The sequence below is a fragment of the Oryza sativa genome, chromosome 7 (genome assembly GCF_034140825.1).
Source record: "Oryza sativa Japonica Group chromosome 7, ASM3414082v1".
Lineage (NCBI taxonomy): Eukaryota > Viridiplantae > Streptophyta > Magnoliopsida > Poales > Poaceae > Oryza > Oryza sativa.
The window spans coordinates 2,718,440-2,743,185 of NC_089041.1; the positions used below are offsets into that span (position 1 = coordinate 2,718,440).

The following is a 24,746-nucleotide window of genomic DNA, read 5'->3' on the forward strand; positions in this document are numbered from 1 at the left end:
GGACCACATGTTATTGTTGCAAGGAAAGCTTTTTCAAATTCACCGATGAAAATAAAACTCAAATGTTATGAAAAAAATATTTTTCTAAGTAGTGTGTTCTTTTTTAAAAAAAAATATGCATGGAAGTTGCTTTCAAAAATCATAGTATTAATCTATTTTTTTTAAAAAAAGTTAATATTTAATTAATTATGTGCTAATAAGTAACTTCTTTTTGCCTGCACGAGAGATTAGTTGCCAACTCATTGAGCCGAACATAACCTAATTGATTACGCATTAGCTATTAAATACTTAAAAATGAGTTTTTTTTTTCATATTTAGTGAAACTATTTGATAAAAAGTTTGTTCATAAGTAGCACCGTTTAGTAGTTTGTTAAAGGTGCCCGCTATAATCTAAGGCGATCGATACCACTTTGTCGGAGCTGGTTAGTGGCGCGTGCGATCAAATCATTAAAATAATTAAGTTATAGATATTATAAAATCGGAAAAAAAATATTTATTTGATTTTTTGAAATGAACTTTAATACGTACTTCCTCCGTTTCACAATGTAAGTCATTTTAACATTTTCTATATTTATATTGATGTTAATGAATCTAGACATATTTATATTGATGTTAATGAATCTAGATAGATATATATGTCTAGATTCATTAACATCAAGTGTGCATTTAGTTCCAAAGTTTTTTTTTCCAAACTTCCAACTTTCCATCACATCAAACATTTCATACACACACAACTTTTCAGTCACATCTTCTCCAATTTCAACCAAATTTTAAACTTTGAGCCAATCTAAAGACACCCAATATAAATATAGGAAATGCTAAAATGACTTACATTGTGAAACGGAGCGAGTACTATATATTTGCACGATGCACACTGTTAGTTCGAAAACGATCGATAAAAGAGGAATTAGCCAAGAGCTAGGTGATAAGAAGTCAGCCTAAGCAGTTTTATTACATGCATGATGATAGTAATTAACAGTGACAGGGGAAGCGGGTGGAGGAGGGAGGGTTTAGTATCATCCATAAGACGACAGCGTAGGACAAAAGGTAGCGAGCTAGGAAACCCTAGGCCACCGCCACCGCCGCCGCCTACGAATGGCGATTCCCCGAGTCGCCACCGCGCTGCTCGCCGGGAGGAGGAGGGCGGCTGCGGACATCGTGTTCGCCGGCGTCCGCGTGCACCACCACCAAGGGGCGGCGAGGCTGCTGCAGCCCGGCAACCTCGCCGCCGCCCGCCTCTGGCCGCCGCCAACCGCCTTCTCCTACGGCGGCAGAGTCGGCTCGCTCGGGCTCGGCGCCAGGCGCGGGATGTCCGGCTCTAGCGGCGGAGGTGGTGGCCGGAGCTCAGGAGGCGGCATCCCCGGAGGCGACGGCAAGCGAAGATTGGAGGAATGGACCAGGTCGGTGGATTCCCAGCTTGAAGAGATCCTTACCGAACTCCAACAACTAAGTGCTGCTCAAATGAATGCTGTCAAGGTCTCCACTTCCTCTTTCCAAAGCCTTAAGAGGTAAAAAAAATTCCTTCCTTTTAATGCTTGACCGATCTTGTTTCTTTGAGGCTTAATTAGTTGGGATGTTCTTGATTTCCGTTCTGTTTTTCTTCTTGTTTTTTCATGTTAATTAGATCTATGGAGCGCACTGGAAAAGTCACAACAGCTGTAATTTCACTCAGTGTTACTGCATCTGTGTATCTTGTGCTGTTCGCGCTCTATTGTGTTGGGGTTAAAATGGCCTATATCGTTGACGCCGACGAATTTGCCAAAAAATTCGCACACAGTGTCTTAGATGATGAGGAATTCAAGGCAAAGCTAGATCAGACAGCAGATAGACTTGGTGCCATAGCAGTGTCCGCTCCCTTTAGGAAGGCTCAGGAGTGGTTTTTTGGTAAAGACAGCTCACCTCAAGATGATTTGGATTTGGAGGCTTCAGACACTTGGGAAGACTGGGCAGTTTCCTTTTCCTTCTTTGCTCTGTCATTGATCAGAGGAATGCCAGTTTATGAGAGTGAGTGAGTCAATTTTGTCCTTTTCACCGTTAATGAAGAAACCATGTAACCAAAATGTTTTTTTTTTAAGTACAGATGAACTGTGGATGCGTTTATACCAGCTTGGAGTTAGACGCAACAAGGAAAATGAAGAACTTCTGAACATTTTGGTTGCAGTAGGGTAATGAATTATGCTAGTAGCTTTAATATGATATTATTATTTGCATGTTAAAATCTTATCTAATTTTATTGTCAGGTTGATATCAAAGAAGAAAAAGGGTAAGCTTACTACCTATGCCCTTGTCGAAGAGCAATACAGGGAATGCATTGACGCAGGATTCAGGCCGAAAATTGTTCCGATCCTCAAGAAGGTATATTTTCCTTTTTCCTAGATCCTAGTATTTTATAATTTAGGTGCTACATTAGGGGTTTATAAGTATATTAATATTGTGATTAATATTTTTCAGGAGCGTGAACGGAGGAGTTCCCCCCCTACCTGAGTTGTTTCAATACCTACCTAATGTGCTTTCTAATGCTAAGGTTGGTAACCTGAAAACACAATCTAAACTCTAAATTTTGTGTAGTGCTGCCTTTTTGCCTGCTTAACTTCTTGTTGAATTACCTAGCCGCATAGATTGCGAGAAGCTTATTCAAGCTAAAACTGGAATTTAGGTCGCTTCTTTTGTGTTTGATTAGGGTATGTTCCGGGTGCTGAACTTTGGTTTCTTTAGCTTGAATTTAGCAGTCAGCGAGTCCGGAGGTTGTCAAAGGCACAAGCTTTTAGTTGGGGGCCTGTTAATTAGGAGGCAAATGCTTTAGTCCTTTGTGAGATTTAGGAGGTTATGTTTCTGTTGGAGTTGACGGTGTGCGTGGCGCGTTTCACTAGAATTGTTCCCATTTGTGTTGGGTCTGAATTGGAGGCAGTTTTGAGTGGAGCTTGGCGTATGCAAGAGGTTTCGTGTGCTGAATTACAGGGAACCAATTTGAACTCCCTAGGTTCAGTTTTTCCATGCCAGATTTAGGGTTTATGGGATTTTATAGTAATGAAAGCCACTAGTTTGTGTTGTGGTGTTGAGGTTTTACAAGTGCAAGGACTTCCAGTTTTGTCGTGCCATATTATGGTTTATGTGGTTTTAGTAATGGAAACCACTAGTTTTTTGGTGTGTTGTTGAGGTTTTACACTTTTACTAGTGCAAGGACTTTCATCTTTGTAGTGGCCGGTGGGTTAGTTCTGTGGCAGATTGGCATTTGCTGTGTCCTTGACATGTGAAAAATCTGATTTTGGTTTGTGAGCTGACTTTTGGTCTGGTGATTTGGTGTATATGTGGAAACTTATAGAACTAGGACGTGTATGTAAGTGCTCGAGGTATTTGTTTATGTGGTAGTTTTCGCCTTCAAAGTTCAAACGTGACTACAAGTACTTCCTCCGTTTCATATTACAAGACTTTCTAGCATTGCCCACATTTATATAGATGTTAATGATATGGGCAATGCTAGAAAGTCTTATAATATGAAACGGAGGGAGTACTTTATATACTATGTATATTGTTTTGTCTTGAAGCCAATTTGTTGAGAATAAAATTTAACTATTTATCTTGTCCTAAAATTTGACGTTGCATGTGAACTATTCAAAATCAGACACCAGGGAATACGACAAACTTTGCTTATCTGGTAAACTTTAGGTATTGGGTATTAGAAGGCAGGTGTTCTTTTTTTTTCAAAAAAAAAATCATATTAGGGAATTAGGGATCTTCTTGTTGGATTTTATGGTTTGAGCTTCGCACAATCTGTGTGAATGGTTTGAGCAATTCAGAGTTGACGATGGTGGTCTGCACTGGTCCCTGTTTACCCTGAAATTTTGTCTAAAGGAATTATTTTTGTTGTCTGCAGAGTCAACAGCTTTGGGGAATTCCGAATGTACATATGGTGGACACTTGTTTTGGAGAGCTTTGAGGTTGCCATGTTGCTCGACCCATGGATTTTGGTTGTCTCAAACCTGGATTTTGTTTGTTTTGGGGCAAACTAATGAATCAGTACGTTTCGTTTATTTTGGGAAGCAAACTGGAGTAATTTATCAGTACTACCTGTATGTATGAACTACTTGTCCGCTGGAGCCTGGAATATCACATGGGGTAAACGACTTTGATTTGTTAGTTCCATTCTGTCATCGATCACTGTTGGATCGATTGGTAAAAGGCCTTATTGCAGCAAACCTAGCGTTTCAGTTTGTTTGCATTCTGACTGTCACTGGAATGATCCCACTGTCTCATTTATGTTTATGTTTTGTTCGTATGGCTTATTAACAAATAGACAATAATTTATGAGTAAAACTTTTATATGTATATCTTCAGCTATTGAAAAGCAAATGCTATAAAATGAACCACAAAACAAATTTCAAAATTAAGTTTTGGCTTATAAGCACAAGGGAAAGGATGGGACGGTCCTGAATACCTACCTGAACGCCTGATCCACAATGCAATCAAATCAGAAGACGAAAACCCTAACCAGTTGGCGCTTAAAAGTATTCATCTATCTATTACTTATATTTTCAGGCTTGTAACACATCCTACATCATTTCAGCAACAAAATTACAGCTCCAGTTCAGTTATTCTTTTTCATTTATCTAGGGAGGATGCAGCAATGGAACTGCAAAATCTAGGGACGAGGAAAGACGACTGCAACTTGAAATAAGAGCTAAAGTTGAAGCTGCAAGGTGTAGGAAACAACATTAGTTGTTCTTACCCAGATTACTGAATTAGAAAAAAAAAAGGTGTGGAATGACCAAGAACAGCCAAAGAAACGCATCAAGAGAGAGAACTTTAGTTCAGAATACTGATCGAGAAGCTTGCATAGAAACGTATTTTTTTCGTCAAACTCAATAGTAACAAATAATTTAGCTAGTGTTCCGGAGAACTTGCACCGACCAATTACTTAAAACAAGCATGGCTGAATTTTTTTAGGTCAACCTTACAATAACATACAAGCATAAAATACGTTGTCCTTCGGTATCACTACAACCACAGGCAGTTTAAAATGACGGCAACTTGGTCTTACGTACATAAGAGGTGCTTAGTTTCAACACAAAATACGGCACATACACAAGCGTTGGCCCTTGCATACATATCCACCACATCTTCGGCATAAACAGAAGGGGGAACTGAACACCCCAGGGGGTAGTGCCCAGGCTAGTTAGGAGTACGTGGTGAATACTTGTTTTCCATCTCCAAGCCGACAACATAATACTCCCTGAGGGCCTTCCTGTAACTACGAGTATACCGGACACAGGAGACACCTGCAAGACCCACCCCAAGGACAACAGACCCCATTATACACCTTCTGTGGAACCTGTTGTACCTTATTATCTCCGCTATTTCCTTGCTATCAAAACAAAACAGAGAGAACAGCCATATGTTACTATCATGCCTCAAGACCATTTGAGTTGGTTTAAAACAATGTTAGTTCCTTCACCTTGCAGCTTCCATTTTAGCTACTTCTTCATGTAGCTGTCGAATTGTCTCGTCCACATTCTTCACAACCTTCATGGAAGACGCAAGCTCTGTAGTACTTCCATTGGTGTACTTTCCCTAGATTTAGGTGTTAAAAGAAAACAAGCTGAGATGGCAATATAATGTAGAGGTCCAAACGAACAATTCAGAGTACTGAGTAATAATAAGTAAATCTGAAAAAGAACCAGTTCACGCTTCAAAGTATTCATCGATAGACATCAAGTTTCCACCTACTATGTGAGGTTACCCTTAGCTGAAGGGCTGAGTACGTACTAACTAGCTTGTGTTCAAGGTGCAACAAACAACATGGGCAACATTAGTATAGCACCAACCAATACATCTTTGTGTTATCAGCAACTAAATTGCAGCTCTAGTTCAGTGATTTTTTTTGTTGTTGCAGTAAATGCCTAGTGTGGAATTGTTTGCGAGATAGAAATGGTTTGCATGATACACATTACCTTTCATCTGTATAGAACAAAGTATCTTGAACTGACAATGGTAATAAGCAAACAGAGATAACTGCACCCCTAATTTTCGCAGGAACCCATACCTTAAGCTATAGATTCTACCATCATAAGTTTCTTATGTTATAGGATATCCTATCAGATTTTTTTTTTGGGCTAGCCGCCAAGGTGAGGTCGATTCATTGGCAGACGCGGAACAGATCTGGACACGAACCGATCTTGGTCGATCGAAACGAACGATCTGGGACGAGTCGAGGGGCGAGCCGACCTGGGACTGGGAGGCGTTGGCGGAGAGGGATCGAGGGCGACGGAGAGCGGCGGCGGCGGGGGCGGGGGCCCGCAGCTTACCGGCGAGGTAGCGCATCGCCATAGCAGACGGAGATTGATCGGCGGCGGCGGGCTAGGGTTTGCTCAATTGGGGACGAGGCGAGGCGACGATGCTTGATGCTTCCTCGACTCGAGGGGGGTTCACTTCTCCGTTGGATCCCTTTCTATTTATTTATTGGAATTACGGGAAGGAACACGACTGTGGGCTGGGCCGGTCGTCAGAACGGATCCAATAGCTCCAACTCCAACACGGACTAGTTGACCAACGGATCAAACCGGTCCAACTCCTAAATTTAGCTTTCTGTAGTGAAGTTGTGGAGCTGTCTAAACCTAGCTCCACAACTCTAGTTCATTTTGTGAGAGAGCTCCACCTAGCTCCACTCCCAGTTTTAGTGGAGCTGAAACGGTTTGGTTGAGCTGGAGCTGGAGTTGGAGCTGAAGTTGTGCCAAACATGCCCCAACATTTTCTTTTCATTTTTCTTATATTATAAGTCATTTGACTTTTTATTTCTAAACCAAACATTTTTCAGTTTGATCAATTTTATAAGAAAAAAAATTAACAACATCAAATTAGGTTCATTAAATCAACATTTAATATATTTTGATAATATATGTTTCTTTTGCTTTGAAAATGTTGCAATATTTTTGACATTTTTCTAGGTCGAACTTTTTTAGATTTGACTAAGTCTGTAGAAAATTTAGCAATATTTATCAATGTTATAGATAAAATATACCTAATATTTTTGTGTTAGGATCTACAGGGCTTACCATATATTAAGTCTTCTACGGAATCCAGCCTCATATATGAAAGGTATTCCAGATAAGAAAAACATGCCGAGTTCTACTTGGGCACGGCAACGACTACTCGGATCATATCCATACTCGATTTTCCTAGTTTTACTTGGATATGGGACACCCAGAGTATAAATACAAGACCCCAAGGAGGAGAGGAGACACGCTAAGACAAATGCGAAGGCAAGCAACATGTGAGAGCTCTACGCCACTATGCTGACAGAGACTAAACCAGGTCATTCCAAATATTATACTCGTATGATACTGATATATGTATAAAGGTAACACCGACTTCAACCAACCACAAAGTATGGCTATTACCTGTCAGTTAGGGGCCTAAACATGTATAAAAACAATCTAGCACTCTCATGCTCCACCACCTGCCAACCTCTATTGGTTGTGCTAACCCAACAATCGTCGGTAGCACCTCACGTCCATGGCGGTCACGTCTCCACGCACTGCAACAGTCTCCAACCGTCACCGAGCCGCACCACCACAACGGGCTCGCCTCCACACACTGTAGCGGTCTCCAATCGTCGCCAGCCGGGGGAATTTACTATTTGCCACTCTCTCAAAATGCCAGTGCTCAAATGTCACTCTCCCAAATTTTCATTCCCAAATGCCACCCGGACCCACATGTCAGCCTCACTCATCATCGGGTCCCACATCACTTTTGTTTGAATGGAGAGTGAGGCTGACATGTGGGCTTGGGTGGCATTTGGGAGAGTGGCATTTGAGCACTGGCATTTTGAGAGAGTGGCAAATAGTAAATTCTCCCGTCACCGGCCGCGCCTCCACACCGTGCTCGCCTTCCCACGCCGCGTCGGCCTCGGCCGCTGCCGGCCGTGCCACCTTTTATATATATATATGCGTCTAGATTCATTAACATATATGTAAATGTGGGCAACACTAGAAAGTCTTATAATATGAAACGGAGGAAGTAGATAGAATTATAGTACCTCTGTCATATCAATTTGTCGTACCCCATTAAAATCCTTGATATGAATGGATACTCATATACTCTGTCCTGGACAAGTATATATCCAGATTCATAATTATGATTGGTTTTTTTTTGAACGGAGGGGTATTTAAGAGAGATCAAGATAAAATAACAACTCAGCACGTATAAGGGATGAGAAAACCGTTAGTGGTGTATACATGATTAATTAATTTTTAATTATTATAAACTTAAAAACTGACGTATTTAATATTGTAAGGCAACTTCTATATATAAATTATTTTTTAAAATAGTTTGAAAAACGTGACGACGGAAATTGAGATAAGATGATACGTGTTTACAGAACTCCGGTATGTAGGAGTAATGATGTAACTTTTTGGGCGAAGTTTATAATTTGATGGTATTTTAATTCATCAACATGAGCGTGGCGCCCTTGCCTGTCGTCCATAAAGTTATGTATACCATCATCATCATAATCAACCTGTAAGAATAGAATAGCCTCTTTTCATTTTTGGCCGTGTTTAGTTCCAAAATTTTTCTTCAAACTTTTAATTTTTCCATCATAAACTTTCAACTTTTTCGTCACATTGTTCTAATTTTAACCAAACTTTTAATTTTAGCATGAACTAAACACACCCAAAGGGGTACTTAGATCAGGGACTAAACTTTACTCCATATCACATCACTAAAACTTACTTCCTGTTACATCAAATATTTAGATACTAATTTAGAGTATTAAATATAGACTAATTATAAAACTAATTATACGGATGAAGGCTAATTTGCAAGTCAATGATTAGCACATATTTACTGTAGCAATACATTATCAAATCATGTATTAATTAGATTTAATAGATTCGTCTCATAAATTACTCTCCATCTATATAATTAGTATTGTAATTAATCTATATTTAATAGTTTAAATTAGTGTCAAATATCCGATGTGACCGGATCCAAACACGAACCCCAGATGAACTACCAGTGGAGTATACTGTATGGGACAGCCATTTTAAGCTACAGTATTACATGATACTACTATTACTAGTACGACCATAAATCATTATCCACTGTTCGTATCTGGCATTCTGCGAGTGTTTTTTTTAATCCTCCGTCCCAAAATAAGTGTAGTTTTGCACTGTTTATGTCTCACTTTTGACCGTTCGTTTTATTTAAAAATTTTTTACGATTAATATTTTTATTGTTATTAGATGATAAAATATAAATAGTACTTTATTTGTGACTAATTTTAATTTTCTCATAAATTTTTCAAATAAGATGGACGGTCAAATGTTAGACATGGATTTTCACCGCTGCACTTATTTTGGGACGGAGGTAGTAAAATGGAGAAGTACTCCAGGAGTATACTCCGTACGTGGCTGCCTTGTTTTTCCGAATCCTTGTCAAGTCCCATCTGTAGGAGTAGGATAGTGGAGTACTACTAGTAGACTCCTGTGAACAAAAACAGTGTGCAGCGCAGACTGGGAGCATCCCATCGAGAGAGAGAGGACACGTCTCAACGGCAGAAAGCGATGAATATCGGATGCAGCCTGCAGAGGGTACGGTACAAACTTTTATACACCGTCTGTCACGTTGCATACACTACTCCTTTAATTTCAAACCACATAACAACTTTGGGAAGAAGGAACCTTAAACAATTTCTTGGTACACTACTAACTAAAGTATATTTAGGTGTTGTTTGGATACAGAGACTTAACTTTAGTCCCTGTATTTAGACACTTATTTAGAGTATTAAATATAGACTACTTACAAATCTAATTACATACTTAGAGTAGTAAATGAAAGTTAATTTGTGAGACAAATTTTTTAAGCCTAATTAATCCATAATTAGAGAATGTTTACTGTAGCATCACATAGACTAATCATGGATTAATTAGGCTCAATAAATTCGTCTCACGAATTAGTCCAAGATTATGGATGAGTTTTATTAATAGTCTACGTTTAATATTTATAATTAGTGTCCAAACATCCGATATGATAGGGATTTAAAAGTTTTAGTTCATCTAGACAGGGTCTTACTAGTACTATTTTAAGGATTACTACCAAGTACGTACTGTATTCCTTAATTGACGATCAAGTTGTTTTGTTTTTTGTCAGTCGTCAGGCAGCACACAAGCGAGAAAGGTTTGCAAACACCCATAAAATAAGACCATGGCTGGCTCTCCCGAAGCGAGAATAGAAAGAAAAAAAAAAGCAGTTACGACTAGTCGTAAATACGTCATTCATTAACTGTTTAGGAGTATACTACTCCAGTAATTAATAGTACTCCAGTAGAAGTGTAGTGGTAGTGGAGTAGTAACTAACAGAAGAGAGAGGATAGCTAAGCTAATTAAGCTAGCTTACCATGCATGGAGTCTAACCCTAATCACCGCGCTTAGCTTACCAACCCACTCTCCTCCTCCACTCACAGAAACTCAAAATCTCCCTCCTCCCACTTTGGGAAAGCAAAGGGGAAAACCCTAGCCGCCGCCGCCGCCGCCGCCCACTGGCCATGGCAGCAGCTCGTCTGGCCTCCACGGTGCTCGCCGGGAGGAGGAGGGCGGCCTCCGTCGTCATCGCTGCCGGCCCACGCTACGGCGGCGGCGGCGGCGGCGTCCACGTGCACCCGTGGGCGGCCTTCCCCTCCCCGACCGCCACCACGCGCCACGCCGTCGTCGCTGCCGGCGGTGGCGTCCCCTGCCTGCTCCCGAGGGCGGCCTTCCCCTCCCCGACGCTGCCGCCCAAGCCACGGGCCTTCTCCTCATCAGGCAGCCTGGGTCGCCGGGATGGTGGTGCACCCAGAGGCGGGAGCTTCCTCGGATGGACCAAAACCGTCGACTTGGATCTCTCCCGGATCCTCACCAACATGGAGATGCTCGTCAAGACCACCGGCTCGCACAAGGCCCTCCTCGAAGAATACGCTCAAACACTTGAGAAGCTAACCATGTGAGTTTGAAATTTCTCTTCTTTTTTTTTCCTCCTCAATTTGTTTGCTGTTTGTTGTTTGTTGGTACAATTTAAATTTGTAGATTTGCATCTTTTTTTCCTCATCTCATGTTTTACTCCTGATCTATACTTATTTGCTCCCCTTTTCTTTTCTCCTGATAGAGCGGTGGAGAAAAATGAGAGGAGCAAGGGCAGCCTAGCAACAACTTCCTTATTTCTCATGGCTTCAGTGGTCACTATTTCTTTTGGTGTCTACTTTTTTGGGGTTTTCACTGGGCGAGTAGATGTTAATGGGTTTCTCAAGGGTTTCATCATCGATTTCCTTGATGATCCTACCATTTCCGTCAAAATGCACGATTACGTTGATGATTTGGCCGGCAGTGCAGTGGAGTCCATTAACCCAATCAAAAGATTTGTCCACTGGTTGTCTGGACAACCCAGGCCTGCTCATTATCAGAAGCTCAATGAGGAAGTCCTTAACTATTATACCGACTGGTCATCTATCCTTGCATTTGCCGTCAACTCCATTGCCAAATCAGAAGGGGGCAAAATATCTGAAAGTAAGTTAAAATTAGTCTTAACCAGTCCATAAAAAGCTCTTGTGTTAATAACCATACTATGTGCTTAATATTTTATTTGATTTTTCAGAGGCTTTGTGGCGCTTTTTGATCAATGTGGGGGTGCAGGAAACTAAACTGAACAAGGCATTGCTGAAAGTACTAGTGAGAGAGAGGTAAGTGCTCATTACTATTAGAGTAAATTTCACTTTGGTCAACCTTTTTACATTGGACTAGAGTTAGACTTATATTTTCACTTAACACCATATATTGTTACCATCATTTGCACTTTGGACCGGGTTTCACAAATTACACATAGTATAATAATTGTATATCTGATCTCATTTCTTTTGTGTTAGAAAACTTAGAATTCAACAATTTGTACTAACACTACAGTGTTGGGTATTGTAAAACATATAATATCTTTTCTAGAAAATTAGTTCTTAAACTCAATATTTCTCCAATTTTGTCTCTAGTATGAGGGTTGTGAATGTTCATATGTAGTAGTAATGAAGTCCCATTAATCTGATAGGATATCCTATAACATGTTACAATCGTTGTTCTTGCGCTAAGCATATTTGCATGGCAAAAATTTCCATATCATTGTTTCTTGTAAATTGCTAAGCACCTAGACAACAACTCGTGTAATGGTAACTATAAAACCAGGTCCAAAGTGCAAACAACGGTAATTATACGTGGTGTTAAGTGAAAACATGAGCCTAGCCCTAGCCCAATGTGAAATTTTGGTCAATAAAGATGATCCAAAGTGAAATTTACTCTTACTATATTATATTGCTTCTTTTTATTTTTGCTGTTTTGCTTATTTGTAACATCTTATCTTATATATGTTTGCTAGGTTCATTTTGAGACAAGAGTACAAAGGCGTCATCAGTTACAAGATGGTGGAGAATGAATACAAAACCAATTTCAAGGGCAAAATTCAGGAGAGGATTCGGCCTATCCTGAAAAGTGTAAGGCCGAGTTTAGATCCAAACTTTTTTTCAAACTTCCAACTTTTCCATCACATCAAAACTTTCCTACACACACAAACTTCCAACTTTTCCGTCGCATCGTTCCAATTTCAACCAAACTTCCAATTTTGACGTGAACTAAACACACCCTAAGTTCAAGTTTTGTTCTCCCAATTCCTATGGCTGCGAAGGAACTAATACAATTGAAATCTCTGTTTTGCAGGAGTTTGTGATGCCAGCTGCTGCACGTGGTCCAAAATCTAAGCCCAGCCATTAAGATGTACCAAAAGAAGAATGAGGCTCATCGTGCACATTGGGTTAAGAAGTTCCTAGAATAGCATAACCTGAGATCATCTAACTATTTAGCTAACCATTAAGGAGAGGTGACAGTGGACACCATATTTTGTATTTAATGATGGTTAAGGTGGTAGTGGACACCATTTGTTTTTTTGTAGGCTAAAGCTAAGTGCTGCTTAATTGGTAGTGGACACCATATGTTCTTTTGGTAGGATATATTTGGCTATGTGATGGTTAAGGCGGTAGTGGGACACCAAATTATGTATATTTGGCTATGTGATGGTTAAGGGTGGTAGTGAACACCATATTATTGTTGCATGATCTTTACCTTATGATAAATTTCATCCTTTTGCACTTGCTTTACCCTTGTTCATCCACTGGTAATGACAGATATAAACTTGGTCTAGCTATTTGCACTTGTCATTTTTCTTGCTGTGAAGGATGCAACTGATGAATAATAGTGCTGATTTGCGATGCGTAAGAATGGATTGTGAATTCTGATATGTGCTCTTTGTGATCCATGTGAACAGATTTTTGTTCGGCACTTGTTCTTCTTTTTCTAGCTGTCAGATTGGGAAAGATGGCCACTTTGATTTTGTTTTCAAACTGGATGACTATATGTACGGTTTATGTTCCACAGCTTCAAACAGTACTATCATAGCCATATGCCATTTTTCTGTTAGTTGTTAGTGAAGGATTTTTGTACTGCAGCTGATGGTGTACTGAACTAGTGATGCACACCATGTTGCAAACTCATTCATTTTTGCAAATCTGAGGCCTACTCTTACCTGTATCTTTTGACATTGGCTGGTAATAACAGATACATGTGCCTGTTATTATGCTTATTTTGCCTGAAAATTTGACAATGATGAGTTCTGATGTTGATTTTGCTTCCTACAACAGCGTTTTCATAAGAGCAGATACACTCTTGGCCTATTCTTTTGCTGTAGATGATAGTTACTGATAAAAACAGATTGACTACTATTTTTACCTTTGGTATTCCTGATCTGTTTTGCATCCTAATCCTAATTTATTTATTTGTCACTATTTCTCCTGTAGCACATGATGGTTAAGTAATGCACATTCTTCAAAAAACTGAGGCCATTTTTGCTTTTGATTAGTTCTTGCAAATCTGAAATAATTTTATGTTTTGCAATTTGAGGTCAGCTGAATAATTATAATCAGTTTCCAATCCTCACTACAACAATGGTATGAACAGGCGCTTCTCTTCTGTTGCAAATTGATTTCTTGAATCTCAATTCCATGCCTCGTGTGGTAACCTTAAATTCCAGGCTTGAATTGATGGATAACCAGAAACAAGCTGTAGCTAATTTCATGAAGGACTAGGAGCCCTTTGATTGGACCAAACAGCTTGATTAGATCTGTAAATACAGTCACCAGAATATCTGTAAGAAAAGCCCGCTGGAAATTGTTCGATAATTTTTTGTACGAATCTTGTACTAACTTGTCTTGTATTCATATTAATCAAGTCTGTTTCTTCTCTTGATCTTGAATGTTGCCTAAATCTATGATTTGGAAATAGACATCATATTATACCCGGGGTACCAATGTTCATCAAATAGAACAAGAAAGCTATGAAATTTGGTGCTTGATTGCATCGAAGCTGGTCAAAGCTTCCTTTCTTTCAATGGTTAATTTGAAGTTGAAAGTTTGGATTTTACGTATGAGTTATTGCAGTCTTGTCTAGGGTTGACATTATAAACCGCAAAATTATCAATACTCCAAAGACAGAATATTCTTTGGCACGTAATGAATCAATGCAATGCTTACAATATTTTTTTCTATCAGTGCTTATGATGATATTTAGGCTGTGTTTAGATCCAAAGTTTGGATCCAAACTTCAATACTTTTCCATTACATCAACCTGTCATACATGTTTAGATCCAAAATTTGAATCCAAACTTCAGTACTTTTCCATCACATCAACCTGTCATACACACACAACTTTTCAGTCACATCATCTCCAATTTCAACTAAAATCCAAACTTTGGATCCAACTAAACACAGCCTTAATGTATCTCAATGTGCATCATCAATGACCATATTTTTTTTCTTCAATTGTATATATCGACGTGCATCATCAATAACCATATTTTTTTTCTTCAATTATATATATCGAAGTGCCTTGCACGTACACGCTCACTGGTATATATAATGAAGATGATCAAGAGAGGGGAATGAGCTATCAACGAACATACACCGGACCGAGATGTACTAATCTTTTATCAGCTAGTGTTCCTGAGACCTACAGCCAACCACTTGAACATGCATGCATAACTGTATCTTTCATCTAACCCATACAATAGCAGCAACTTAACCCAGCATAAATATGTCATAGCCACAAGCTGTTTGTGAAAACGACTTCATTTGGTCTTACATAAGAGTTAATTGGTCTAACATAACACGGCACAAGCACATACTGTAAGCTAGAGTGTGCGCTAGCTAGCTCTTGCAAGCATTACCCCAAATCACATGCCATACGCCAGAGTCAAACATTATTACATGGCAACAAAAGGATAAGTGAGCTGGATCCCCAACCCAGGCTACTCAGGCGAAGATGTTGAATACGGCGGCATCCAAACGATCGGGTTGTCAAAATGCTCCTTGAGGGCCTTCCTGTAGCTACGAGTATACCAGGCACAAGCGAGACCTCCAAGGCCGAACCCAGCAAACACAGACCCAATTAAACACCGCTTGTGGAGCCTGTTGTACCTTGTTGTCTCCTCGATTTCCAGTCTATCGCAGAGAAAACAAATGTATGTTAGTTACTAGTATCATGCATTGGGACCTTTTGAGTTTGGTTTAGATAAATATAAGAATAAATAATGTTAGTTCCTTCACCTTAACTTTTCAAGTTTAGCTATTTCTTCCCGTACCCAACCCAGATCACCATCCATATTCCTCGCAACATTCTCTGTAGTTGCATTGCTGCGTCCTCCCTGGATTTAGCAGTTAAAGAAAACAAGCTGAGATGGCAATGTCCAGGTCCAAACAAACTATTCAGAGTAAGAGTATTAGTAAGACAGGACACAGGTACATCTAACCCTTGTAAACAAACCGATTCGCGCTTCAAAGTATTCATCTAGTTCGCCACATTTTCATGTGCCAACTATGTGAGCTCACTCTTAACTGAAGCTCTTAGGACTAGGTACTCCCTACAAGCATCTTGCGTTTTCAGCAACCAAATAGTAGCTCTAGTTCAATGACTTCTTTTTTCTTAGTAAATGACTAGTGTGGATTTGTTGGTGAGATGTGTGGCATCCTAGTGGAAATGGTTGTGCATGATACACATACTATCCTTTCATCTGCATAGAAGATACTTGGTCGACAACGCTAATAAGCAAGCAGAGACTGCACCCCTAATTTTCACAGGGGATCAAGTCTTAAAGCTACAGATTCTTGGCATCATAAGTTTGTCCCGTCATCATCAGAACCAACAGGAATGCAAATTTGACCGCTAAAAATACAGTACAGCATCATGGAAGTGGTACCTTTTCAGACAAATAAAGATATGAGATTTTGAACCACCCAATCTAAACTAACATCTTTTAAGAAAATTGACAGTAAGTCTCAAAAGTGGTGGATGAGGAAAAGAAAAAAACTAATGACCAACTTCTACCTCCACCTTAACTACCCCAGGACACATCAAGAGAAGCCAATAACTAAAGTATGCCACATACCGGGAGCTAAATTTGAAACGCGCGCAAGCTCAAAGTTTGGTGGTTTTTTCCCCAAGGAAACGAAAGGTGGGCATGAACACAGAACAGATCTGGACACGAATCGACCTAGCGAGCGATGCATACTAGCAGCTCAATTGCATGGAGATGCATAACATTCAACGATCAACACGAACAATTTGCGACGAGTCGAGGGGCGAACCGACCTGGGAGGCGTTGGCGGAGAGGGATCGAGGGCGACGGAGAGCGGCGGCGGCGGGGGCGGGGGCCCGCAGCTTACCGGCGAGGTAGCGCATCGCCATAGTAGGCAGCAGCTAGGAGATTGATCGGCGGCGGCGGCTAGGGTTTGCTCAATTGGGGACGAGGCGAGGCGACGATGCTTCTCGAGAGGTTTCACTTCTCGATCTCTTTTTATTATACAGGAAGGAAGACAACTGTGGGATGGGCTGGGCTGGGCTGGGCCAGTCGTCGGAATGGATCCAACAGCTCCAAAACTCGGAATAAGTCGACATTTTATCCCTCATCTTTACGTAAGTGCCCCTAAACCGCAATACCGGAAATCTTGACCCCCTAACTTGGATTAAATTAGGTCCCCTAGCAGTATGGATAGCTGGTTTCGCTGACGTGGCATCCTAGTCAGCAAGGAAAAAATAAAAAAACTTATAGGGCACACATGTTAGTGGCCATATCCTATACTTTCTGTCTCTTTTCTCTTTCCCTCATCTTCTCCATGCCAAGACGGCGTACCCGCAGCAGCAGCACAGTGCGGGCGGCTGGCTGCATGAGGAGTGCACGTCGAGGTCATCGCCGTCGTTGCTTATCGCGCAGACTTGCTGATGTAGCTGCTGGACCACGGTTGACTCGCTGAGTTAGCAGGTGGGATCCACATATCAGCGACTTCCACCTCATAGCATCCATTTTTTTTTACCTCCTATCTATCTTTCGTTTATTTAATTTTCATCCTCCTCTCTCTCTCCCTCACACACACACACGCACACACACACATTCCGGCAACAACAGAGGCGACAAACGGTGGTAGTGAGCTGGCTCCGTGGGTGGTGGCGACAGCGAGGAGGAAGGGAGAGTAGGCTCCGGAGACGGCGACAGAGGCATCATGGCAGCAGCAGGTGGCAACTCCGGCGGCAAGAGAGGTTGCAACAATGGCGTCGAAGCGGAAATAGCAGGTAGATGTTGCAGTGGGATTGCAGGTTGAGGTAGTGGCGGTCGAAGCAGCAGGCGGCGCCTGCGGCGATAAGGAAGAGGAGGCAACAGAAGTAGCAATAGCAGCAGGCCAACTGGCAAGCTCCCTCCCCAGCGCGCAGCCAGCTGGTGAGCTCCCTCCCCGTGTGTAACCCTCTAGGAGCTCATTCCTACGTGCGGCTGACCGGCGAGCTCCTCTACTCATGTGTGGCCGACCGGCGAGCTCCCTCCCCCACACGTGGCCCACCAAGAGCTCCTCCCCTGTGTGCTGTTGGCCGGCGAGCTCCCTCCCCAGCACGCGCCCGGACGGCAAGCTCCTTCACCATGTGCGGCCGGCCGACTCCTCCTCCTGGGGCGTGGCTTCCCGGCGAACTCCTTCCCCCGTGTGTGGCAGGCCCGTGAGCTCCTCTCCCCGTGCACAGTCTCCCAGCAATATTCTCCCTGGTGTGCGGCCAGCCAACAAGTTCCCTCACTAGTGTGCGGCCAGCCGACGACTCCCCTCCCATGAGCGGTGGCGGTGGGGGAGGAGGGACAGCGGCCGGCGACAGCGGTGGTGGATTGGAATGGGAAATGCGGCTAAGGCAATGCGATAGAGGAAGCGAAGGCGATGCGTGGGGAACGCGTGCGACGGCGGTGGGCCACACCATTTTTATTTTTATCCTTGTCACTGACATGTGGGTCCCACAAGCGACAATGCGCCTAGAAGGAGGAGGCCGAGGAGCCCAAGCTGGTCAGTGTCCTTCCAAATGGCCTCCATTCTTCCTGATTGCGCCCTTTACCATGGGAGCTAGATCTAGTGGGTGTTGATATGCCTCAAAAGCATGAGAAGGAGGAGGGCCACGAGATCGATGCCTCCCACCGCCCTTGTTGCCGATGTGCACTCAGGCTAGATCTAGCAGTGAGGAGGGCCTAAGCCTCTAGATCCCTTTTTTGGGGACGTACTACACCACCACCATGCCTGCACAGAGAAGCTCTCTGTGGAAAGGATGAGAGGAGGGGGGAGAGGAAAAAAGAGGGGCGAAGGAGGAGAGGCGGAGAAGGAGAATGGCGAAGGCTCAAGGAGAGAAAGAGATAGGAGGGGAAGGGATAAGACTGGATGGTTATCCACATATCCCGTCTCCATGAGATCCTATAGAGTAGTTTTTATGCATCAGAAATGGGCCTCTCTAAGGCCTAACTACCCAAGTTACATGATATTGCGATTATTCGTAAAAAAAAAAGGTGAAGGGGGGGGTGAGGGGGGAGGGATGGTGGTGTTCAAACTCAAGTTGCTTGGGCAAGAGTTCGCTGCCTACACATTTAGACTAGTTGTTTGACACTGATATGCCATATAAACATATTGAATTATAGGTTTCCTGCTGTGCATTTGAACCGGGGCGACCCGACGAATGGACCACTAGACCTATGAACTAGGAGTTCGCCCGGTTCGACATCCGGTCTAGTTTAACCCTTTTTTCAAATATGATTATTAATTGCTTTGTGTTCTCCGGGTTAGAATAGTACTCTATCCTAAAGAAAAAAAAAGTTCAATTCAATTTATCTCTAATAACATATATTTTATACCCCTCAATTTATAAAATTAGGTGAATTGCTCTTAGGTCGAATTCATGTGGTTTTTTTATCATATGTGGCACACGCATGGAACTCATTTTGGCCATGTGTTCGTCCAATTAGCAAGACTACATAATAAATTGAAAATAAAATTTGGCCAATCCTAAGAAAGGTATGTTTTCTTTGTAATTTTTGCTCTAAGTTAGCTTACAATGATATGTGTATCCAGGAGAACATAAAATTGAATTGTTGTTTCAGGAATTCGCCATGAAGCCTTCCACTGCGGCGTAACCTGTCTACTGTCTAAACATTTTGATCTGGTGATGCTACTAGCTAGCTTTTTGACGTGTACCAGTTGAACTTTGGTGATGTTTCTTAGCTTCAATTATAATTTGAATCTGCAGAAGAGCAGCTAGACTCGATCTGTCAGTGTGGCCGCTATACCACGAACTGCAACTCGATCTGTTCTATGGTTGTGCATGACTTTTTGTAATGATCGATGTTAATTAATCCGAACCCTTAGCAACTCGATCTGTTCTATGGTTGTGCATGCCTTTTGTAACGATGCTAATTACTCCGAACACTTTTTTTTTTGAGAAAATTACTCCGAACACTTAATGGTGCTCAACCTGTCCTATGGCTCTGTATGCCTTTGTTATGACGTAAAGACCGACTTAATGATGTACTGTATCTCTATAGTTCCTATATATGCTAGCTACTTTTGCTAACGTAAACATTTGGATAAAATTATACAATACAACGAGGAATATTTCCATGCCCTATATATACTCATGTAAGCAAATATATATGGCACCGTTCCTGTCAAATTTGCTAACATACACTACTACACCAAATATTTTCCTGGACACTAAATCTGTTTGTTTCCAGGCGGGCCATAATTGACACCGCATGGAATAATGAGGGGATCGGTACCAGGCTGTGGCCCGCACGGGAAAACACATTATCCCGTGCGGGGCAATTTACTCAACCGCACGCGAAAATGCCGTGCGGGCCTCCTTACTCGCGCACGCGAAATCCACAATCCCACTCCTTAACTCTCCCACTCCTCTCCTCCCACTCCAGTACTCCACTCCTTCTCTCCTCCCGGCCTCTCCTCTCCTCACAGCAGCGACAACGGTGGCGCCGGGAGACAGCGCGCGCGCGGCGGCCCCTCCCTCCCTCTACCTTCGGCTCCCCTCCCCTCCCCTCCCCTCCCTTCCCTTGCAGATCCGGCAGAGGGGAGGCATGGGGGCGGCGGATCCGGCGGCGGGCGCAGGCGAAGGCGACAGCTGCGGCGGCGGGCGTAGGCGGAGGCGACAGCGGCGACGGCACGGCCCCTCCCTCCCCTCCCCTTCCTCCCCTCGCAGGCGGAAGGGAGGCATGGGGGCGGCGGTCGATGATGGTGGTGAGCGGCGCCTCCCTCTCTCTCCCTTCGGCTCCCCTCCCCTCCCCTCCCTATCCTTGCAGATCCGGCAGAGGGGAGGGATGGGGGCGGCGGATCCGGCGGCGGGCGACGACGGTGGCGAGCGGCCCCTCCCTCCCCTTGCAGATCCGGCGGAGGGGAGGGAAGGGGGCGGCGGATCCGGCGGCAGGCGACGACGGTAGCGAGCGGCCCCTCCCTCCCCTTGCAGATCCGTCAGAGGGGAGGGATATATGGGGGCGGCGGGCGCAGGCGGAGGCAACAGTGGCGGCGACGGTTGACGACGGTGGCGCGCGGCCACTCCCTCCCCTCCCCTTGCAGATCCGGCGGAGGGGAGGGGTGTCTTCGGCCGGCGACGGGAGCGGGCGGCGGATCCGGTGTGGGAAGCGGGCGACGGCGACAGTTAGGGTTTTGGTTTTTTTCTTTTTTTTTCAATTTTTTATTTTCCTGTGCGGGCGCCCGCATGCGAGCTATTTTCACAGACGCGGGGTTCCAGACGGTCGAAACCACCACACGCGAAAATGAGTTTCCACCGCACGCGAAAATCGTGATTGTAGTAGTGATACTGTTTTTGCTGCGTTTTGAAATACTCACTTGTTAAGATTATTTGCATAAAATTTTTGAAAAAGACGAATGGTCAAACATGTGTGAAAAAGTCAACGACGTCATCTATTAAAAAACGGAGGTAGTACAATACAACGAGGAAAATTTCCATGCCCTATATACTCGTGTAAGCAAATATGCCGTTCCTGTCAAATTAATTAATTAACATACTGGTTTTGCTGCGTTTTGAAATATCACTTGTTAAGATTATTTGCTGCGTTTTGAAATATATTTGCAATGTTATCGTTACCTATAAATCAATACCACATCACAATTCACAAACAAAAGGGGAACTGAAGCGGACACCACCCCAGCCTACTCAGGCGTACTTGGTGCATATGGGCTGATGACCTCGAAGCCGGTAACATGCTCCATGAGGGCCTTCCTGTAGCTACGAGCATACCAGACACAAGAGAGACCTCCAAGGCCGACCCCAACTACAATAGACGCCATGATACACCTTCTGTGGAATTCCCTGTTGTACCTTATCGCCTCCTCGATGTCCCGGCTATCAAAACAACACACACACAGAAAACAAAATGTATGCCACTATCATGCGTTGCAACCTGTTTTGAGCTGGTTTAGACAATAAGATACTGCTTTAGTTCCTTCACCTTAATTCCTCAAGTTTAGCTACTTCTTCCTCAAGTTTAATTCCTCGCAACATTCATGGAAGATGTAACCTGATCTGTAGTTGCATTGCTGCGTCCTCCCTAGATTTAGCAGTGAAAGAAAACAAGCTGAGATGGCAATGTACAGGTCCAAACAAACTATTTAGAGTAAAAGAATTATTACTAAGACGTACAGAACCCAGGTACATCTAAACCTTGTAAAAAAGAACCGGTTTGCGCTTCAAACATCAAAGTATTCATCTAGTTTTGTGAGCTCACTGTGAACGACTGAAGCTCTAAGTAGTAAGTACTAGGTACTCCCTTCTTTTATATATAAAACAAACGTTATCTGTATTTTTAAAAAGGAGGCAGTCCTATTTGTGTGCTCCAGGTGCAACAAAGAACACATTTAACAATACACCACTACAAGCATCTTGCGTTTTCAGCAACCAAAATGTATAGTGTGGAATGATTTTTTTTCTCCGTAAATGCATAGTGTGGAATTGTTTGTGAGATATGTAGGCATACTAGTGGAAATGGTTGTGCATGATACACATACTATCTTTTCATCTACATAGAAGATACTTGATCGACAATGCTAATAAGCAAACAGAGACAACTGACCCCTAATTTTCAAAGGAGATCCTGTCTTAAGCTACAGATTCTGGGCATCATAAGTTCATCCCGACATCGTTAGAACTCAGAACCAACAGGTGGACAATAACAGTTACACTCTGCTAACATGTTTTAGACACGGTCTTAAAAAAATAATGCAAATTTGACTGCTAAGGGCACCCACAATGGTTATCTATAGACTCTCTATAAGAGATCCATATCAGCATATTTTTCTACTTGGAAGATATTAAATGAAGAGAGAGAGAGCAAAGCTATCTACTAACTTAAGATAGTTTATAGAGAAAAACGAGACAATACATGAGAGAGCTATAGATACCCATGTAGACATACTATTGAGGTGGTTTACTGAGATGTACATGTTTTATAGAGAGCACTTTACTTTACCATTGCGGGTGCTCTAAAAACACAGTACAGCATCATGGGAGTAGTACCTTTTTAGACAAATAAAGATATGAGATTTTGAAGCACCCAATCTAAACTAAGTAACTAACATATTTTCAGAAAATGTCTCGATAATGGTAGATGAGGAAAAAAGAACTAATCACCAACATCTCCCTCCACCTTTAATTACCCCCATGATCTCGAGAGAAGCCAAGAACTAAAGTATGCCACATACCGTATAGGGAGCTCAAAGTTTGGGGTTTTTTGAAAACGAAAGGTGGGCATGAACACAGAACAGATCTGGACACGAAATCGACCTAGCGAGCGATGCATACTAGCAGCTCAATTGCATGGAGATGCATAAAACTCATCGATCGACACGAACAATTTGCGACGAGTCGAGGGGCGAACCGACCTGGGAGGCGTTGGCGGAGAGGGATCGAGGGCGACGGAGAGCGGCGGCGGGGGCCCGCAGCTTACAGGCGAGGTAGCGCATCGCCATAGCAGACAGCAGCAAGGCGTCGGCTAGGGTTTGCTCAATTGGGGACGTGTCTTGCGCGGAGAAGGGGCGGCGGACGCGCCGGAGGGAGGAGCGAATTTTTCGTTTCTTTTTGTTTTTTTCCTTTTTTTCGTTTCTGTTTGGTTGGTTTTTTTCTCCGGTTTTTTCGTTTCTGTTTGGTTTTTTTCCTCCGGTTTTTTTTTCGGTTTGTTTTGTTTCCGGTTTCTCTTCTACTCGGTTTTTTTTCTTTTTTTTTTAAAGATTTTATAAATACCAAGTTTGTATTCGTACGTATAGAACGTTTGTATATGCGTATACAAACTTTCTATACGTGATATATTTTCTATTTTTTTTATTTTTAGTGCGTATACAAACTTTGTGTGTGTATATTTTTTTATGCATTGAAATATATTCATAAAAATATATATATACACACATATGTATATAAGTATATACATATGATGTATATATGATGTATATAGTACATATGAGAGAAGAGGGGGGTGCGGCTGACCCCCCGCGCGCGCAGCTGATCGCGTATGAACCACCCCCCCTTCTCATTGGGTTCACTTCTCAACTGTGGGCTGGGCTGGGCCGGGCCGGGGCGGGCCGGTGCTCAGATCAGGTCTCAAAAGGCCGAAAGCTTCCTTTTGTTCCCGACGCTCCTGGCGCTGGAGATGCAGGTGCGTTCCAAGAAAGGAAGGACTCATATATATGTATCTGTGCATCTCTTTTTTTGGTGGTGTTAGTGATCAAATCTATGGTAAAAATCATCCATAATCAGTGCACGATGCTAGTGTTTCTTTTTAATTAATTTAATTTGGTCAGGAATGGCTTTAATTGTTTAACTGCGAGCTCGTGGCTTCTGCAGCAAAAGCGCAAGCACGAGAGTATTCATCACACGCTTTTTTTTAAGACCGTATGTACAGTCTTAAAAAGCTATGTAATTATCATTTATTTTATTGTCACTTGATTTATCATCAAATATTCTTTAAGTATGGCATAAATATTTTTATATTTGCATAAAAATTTTGAATAAGACGAATGGTCAAACGTTATTCAAAAAGTCAACAGCGTCATACATTAAAATACGGAGGTAGTACTTTGTCGACGTTGGATGTCGCAATTCTGGTATTTGCATAGTATGGGGATCGTCGGTGCTAGGATATACGCGAGACTGAGATAAAAGAGATGGAGACAGGGATTTTTATATAGGTTCGGGCCCCTGAGTTGTCAGGTAATAACCCTACATCCTGTTGGCTGAAGCCGGTATTGCTCTTATTCATAATAATCACATCAGTACAATGTTTGGGGTAGCCTATCTAACTGTTGTCGACATGGCGGTCTG

The 24,746-nt window shown here is 42.5% G+C and overlaps 4 protein-coding genes and 1 pseudogene across 5 annotated transcripts; 2 read left to right on the plus strand and 3 right to left on the minus strand.

Annotated features, from left to right (window-relative positions):
- The first annotated feature begins 1,052 nt into the window (after positions 1-1,052).
- Positions 1,053-4,219, plus strand: LOC107277919 (uncharacterized). Its single transcript, XM_015790927.3, has 6 exons — positions 1,053-1,508; positions 1,625-2,004; positions 2,081-2,165; positions 2,241-2,355; positions 2,452-2,524; positions 3,875-4,219. The coding sequence occupies exons 1-5, from the start codon at positions 1,096-1,098 to the stop codon at positions 2,482-2,484; spliced, it is 1,026 nt and encodes a 341-aa protein (XP_015646413.2). The 5' UTR covers positions 1,053-1,095; the 3' UTR covers positions 2,485-2,524; positions 3,875-4,219.
- Positions 4,220-4,911: 692 nt separating this feature from the next.
- Positions 4,912-6,424, minus strand: LOC107277032 (uncharacterized). 2 transcript variants are annotated; one of them, XM_015790829.3, is made up of 3 exons: positions 6,223-6,424; positions 5,453-5,568; positions 4,912-5,362 (listed from the first exon to the last, which is right to left on the minus strand). In XM_015790829.3, exons 1-3 carry the CDS (start codon positions 6,322-6,324, stop codon positions 5,170-5,172), a joined length of 411 nt encoding a protein of 136 aa, XP_015646315.1. In that variant the 5' UTR covers positions 6,325-6,424; the 3' UTR covers positions 4,912-5,169. The 2 variants fall into 2 exon arrangements, with proteins under 2 accessions (XP_015646315.1, XP_015646312.1); XM_015790826.3 differs by having other exon boundaries at positions 6,169-6,424.
- Positions 6,425-10,455: 4,031 nt separating this feature from the next.
- Positions 10,456-13,162, plus strand: LOC9270215 (uncharacterized). Its single transcript, XM_015790898.3, has 5 exons — positions 10,456-10,974; positions 11,137-11,534; positions 11,623-11,707; positions 12,388-12,502; positions 12,726-13,162. The coding sequence occupies exons 1-5, from the start codon at positions 10,541-10,543 to the stop codon at positions 12,777-12,779; spliced, it is 1,086 nt and encodes a 361-aa protein (XP_015646384.2). The 5' UTR covers positions 10,456-10,540; the 3' UTR covers positions 12,780-13,162.
- A 1,961-nt stretch (positions 13,163-15,123) lies between these two features.
- LOC4342415 (uncharacterized) lies at positions 15,124-16,882 on the minus strand. The gene is made up of 3 exons (XM_015789895.3): positions 16,704-16,882; positions 15,662-15,759; positions 15,124-15,556 (listed from the first exon to the last, which is right to left on the minus strand). Exons 1-3 carry the CDS (start codon positions 16,797-16,799, stop codon positions 15,364-15,366), a joined length of 387 nt encoding a protein of 128 aa, XP_015645381.1. The 5' UTR covers positions 16,800-16,882; the 3' UTR covers positions 15,124-15,363.
- Positions 16,883-21,455: 4,573 nt separating this feature from the next.
- On the minus strand, positions 21,456-23,481 carry LOC112939563 (uncharacterized; annotated as a pseudogene).
- Between the last annotated feature and the right edge of the window lie 1,265 nt (positions 23,482-24,746).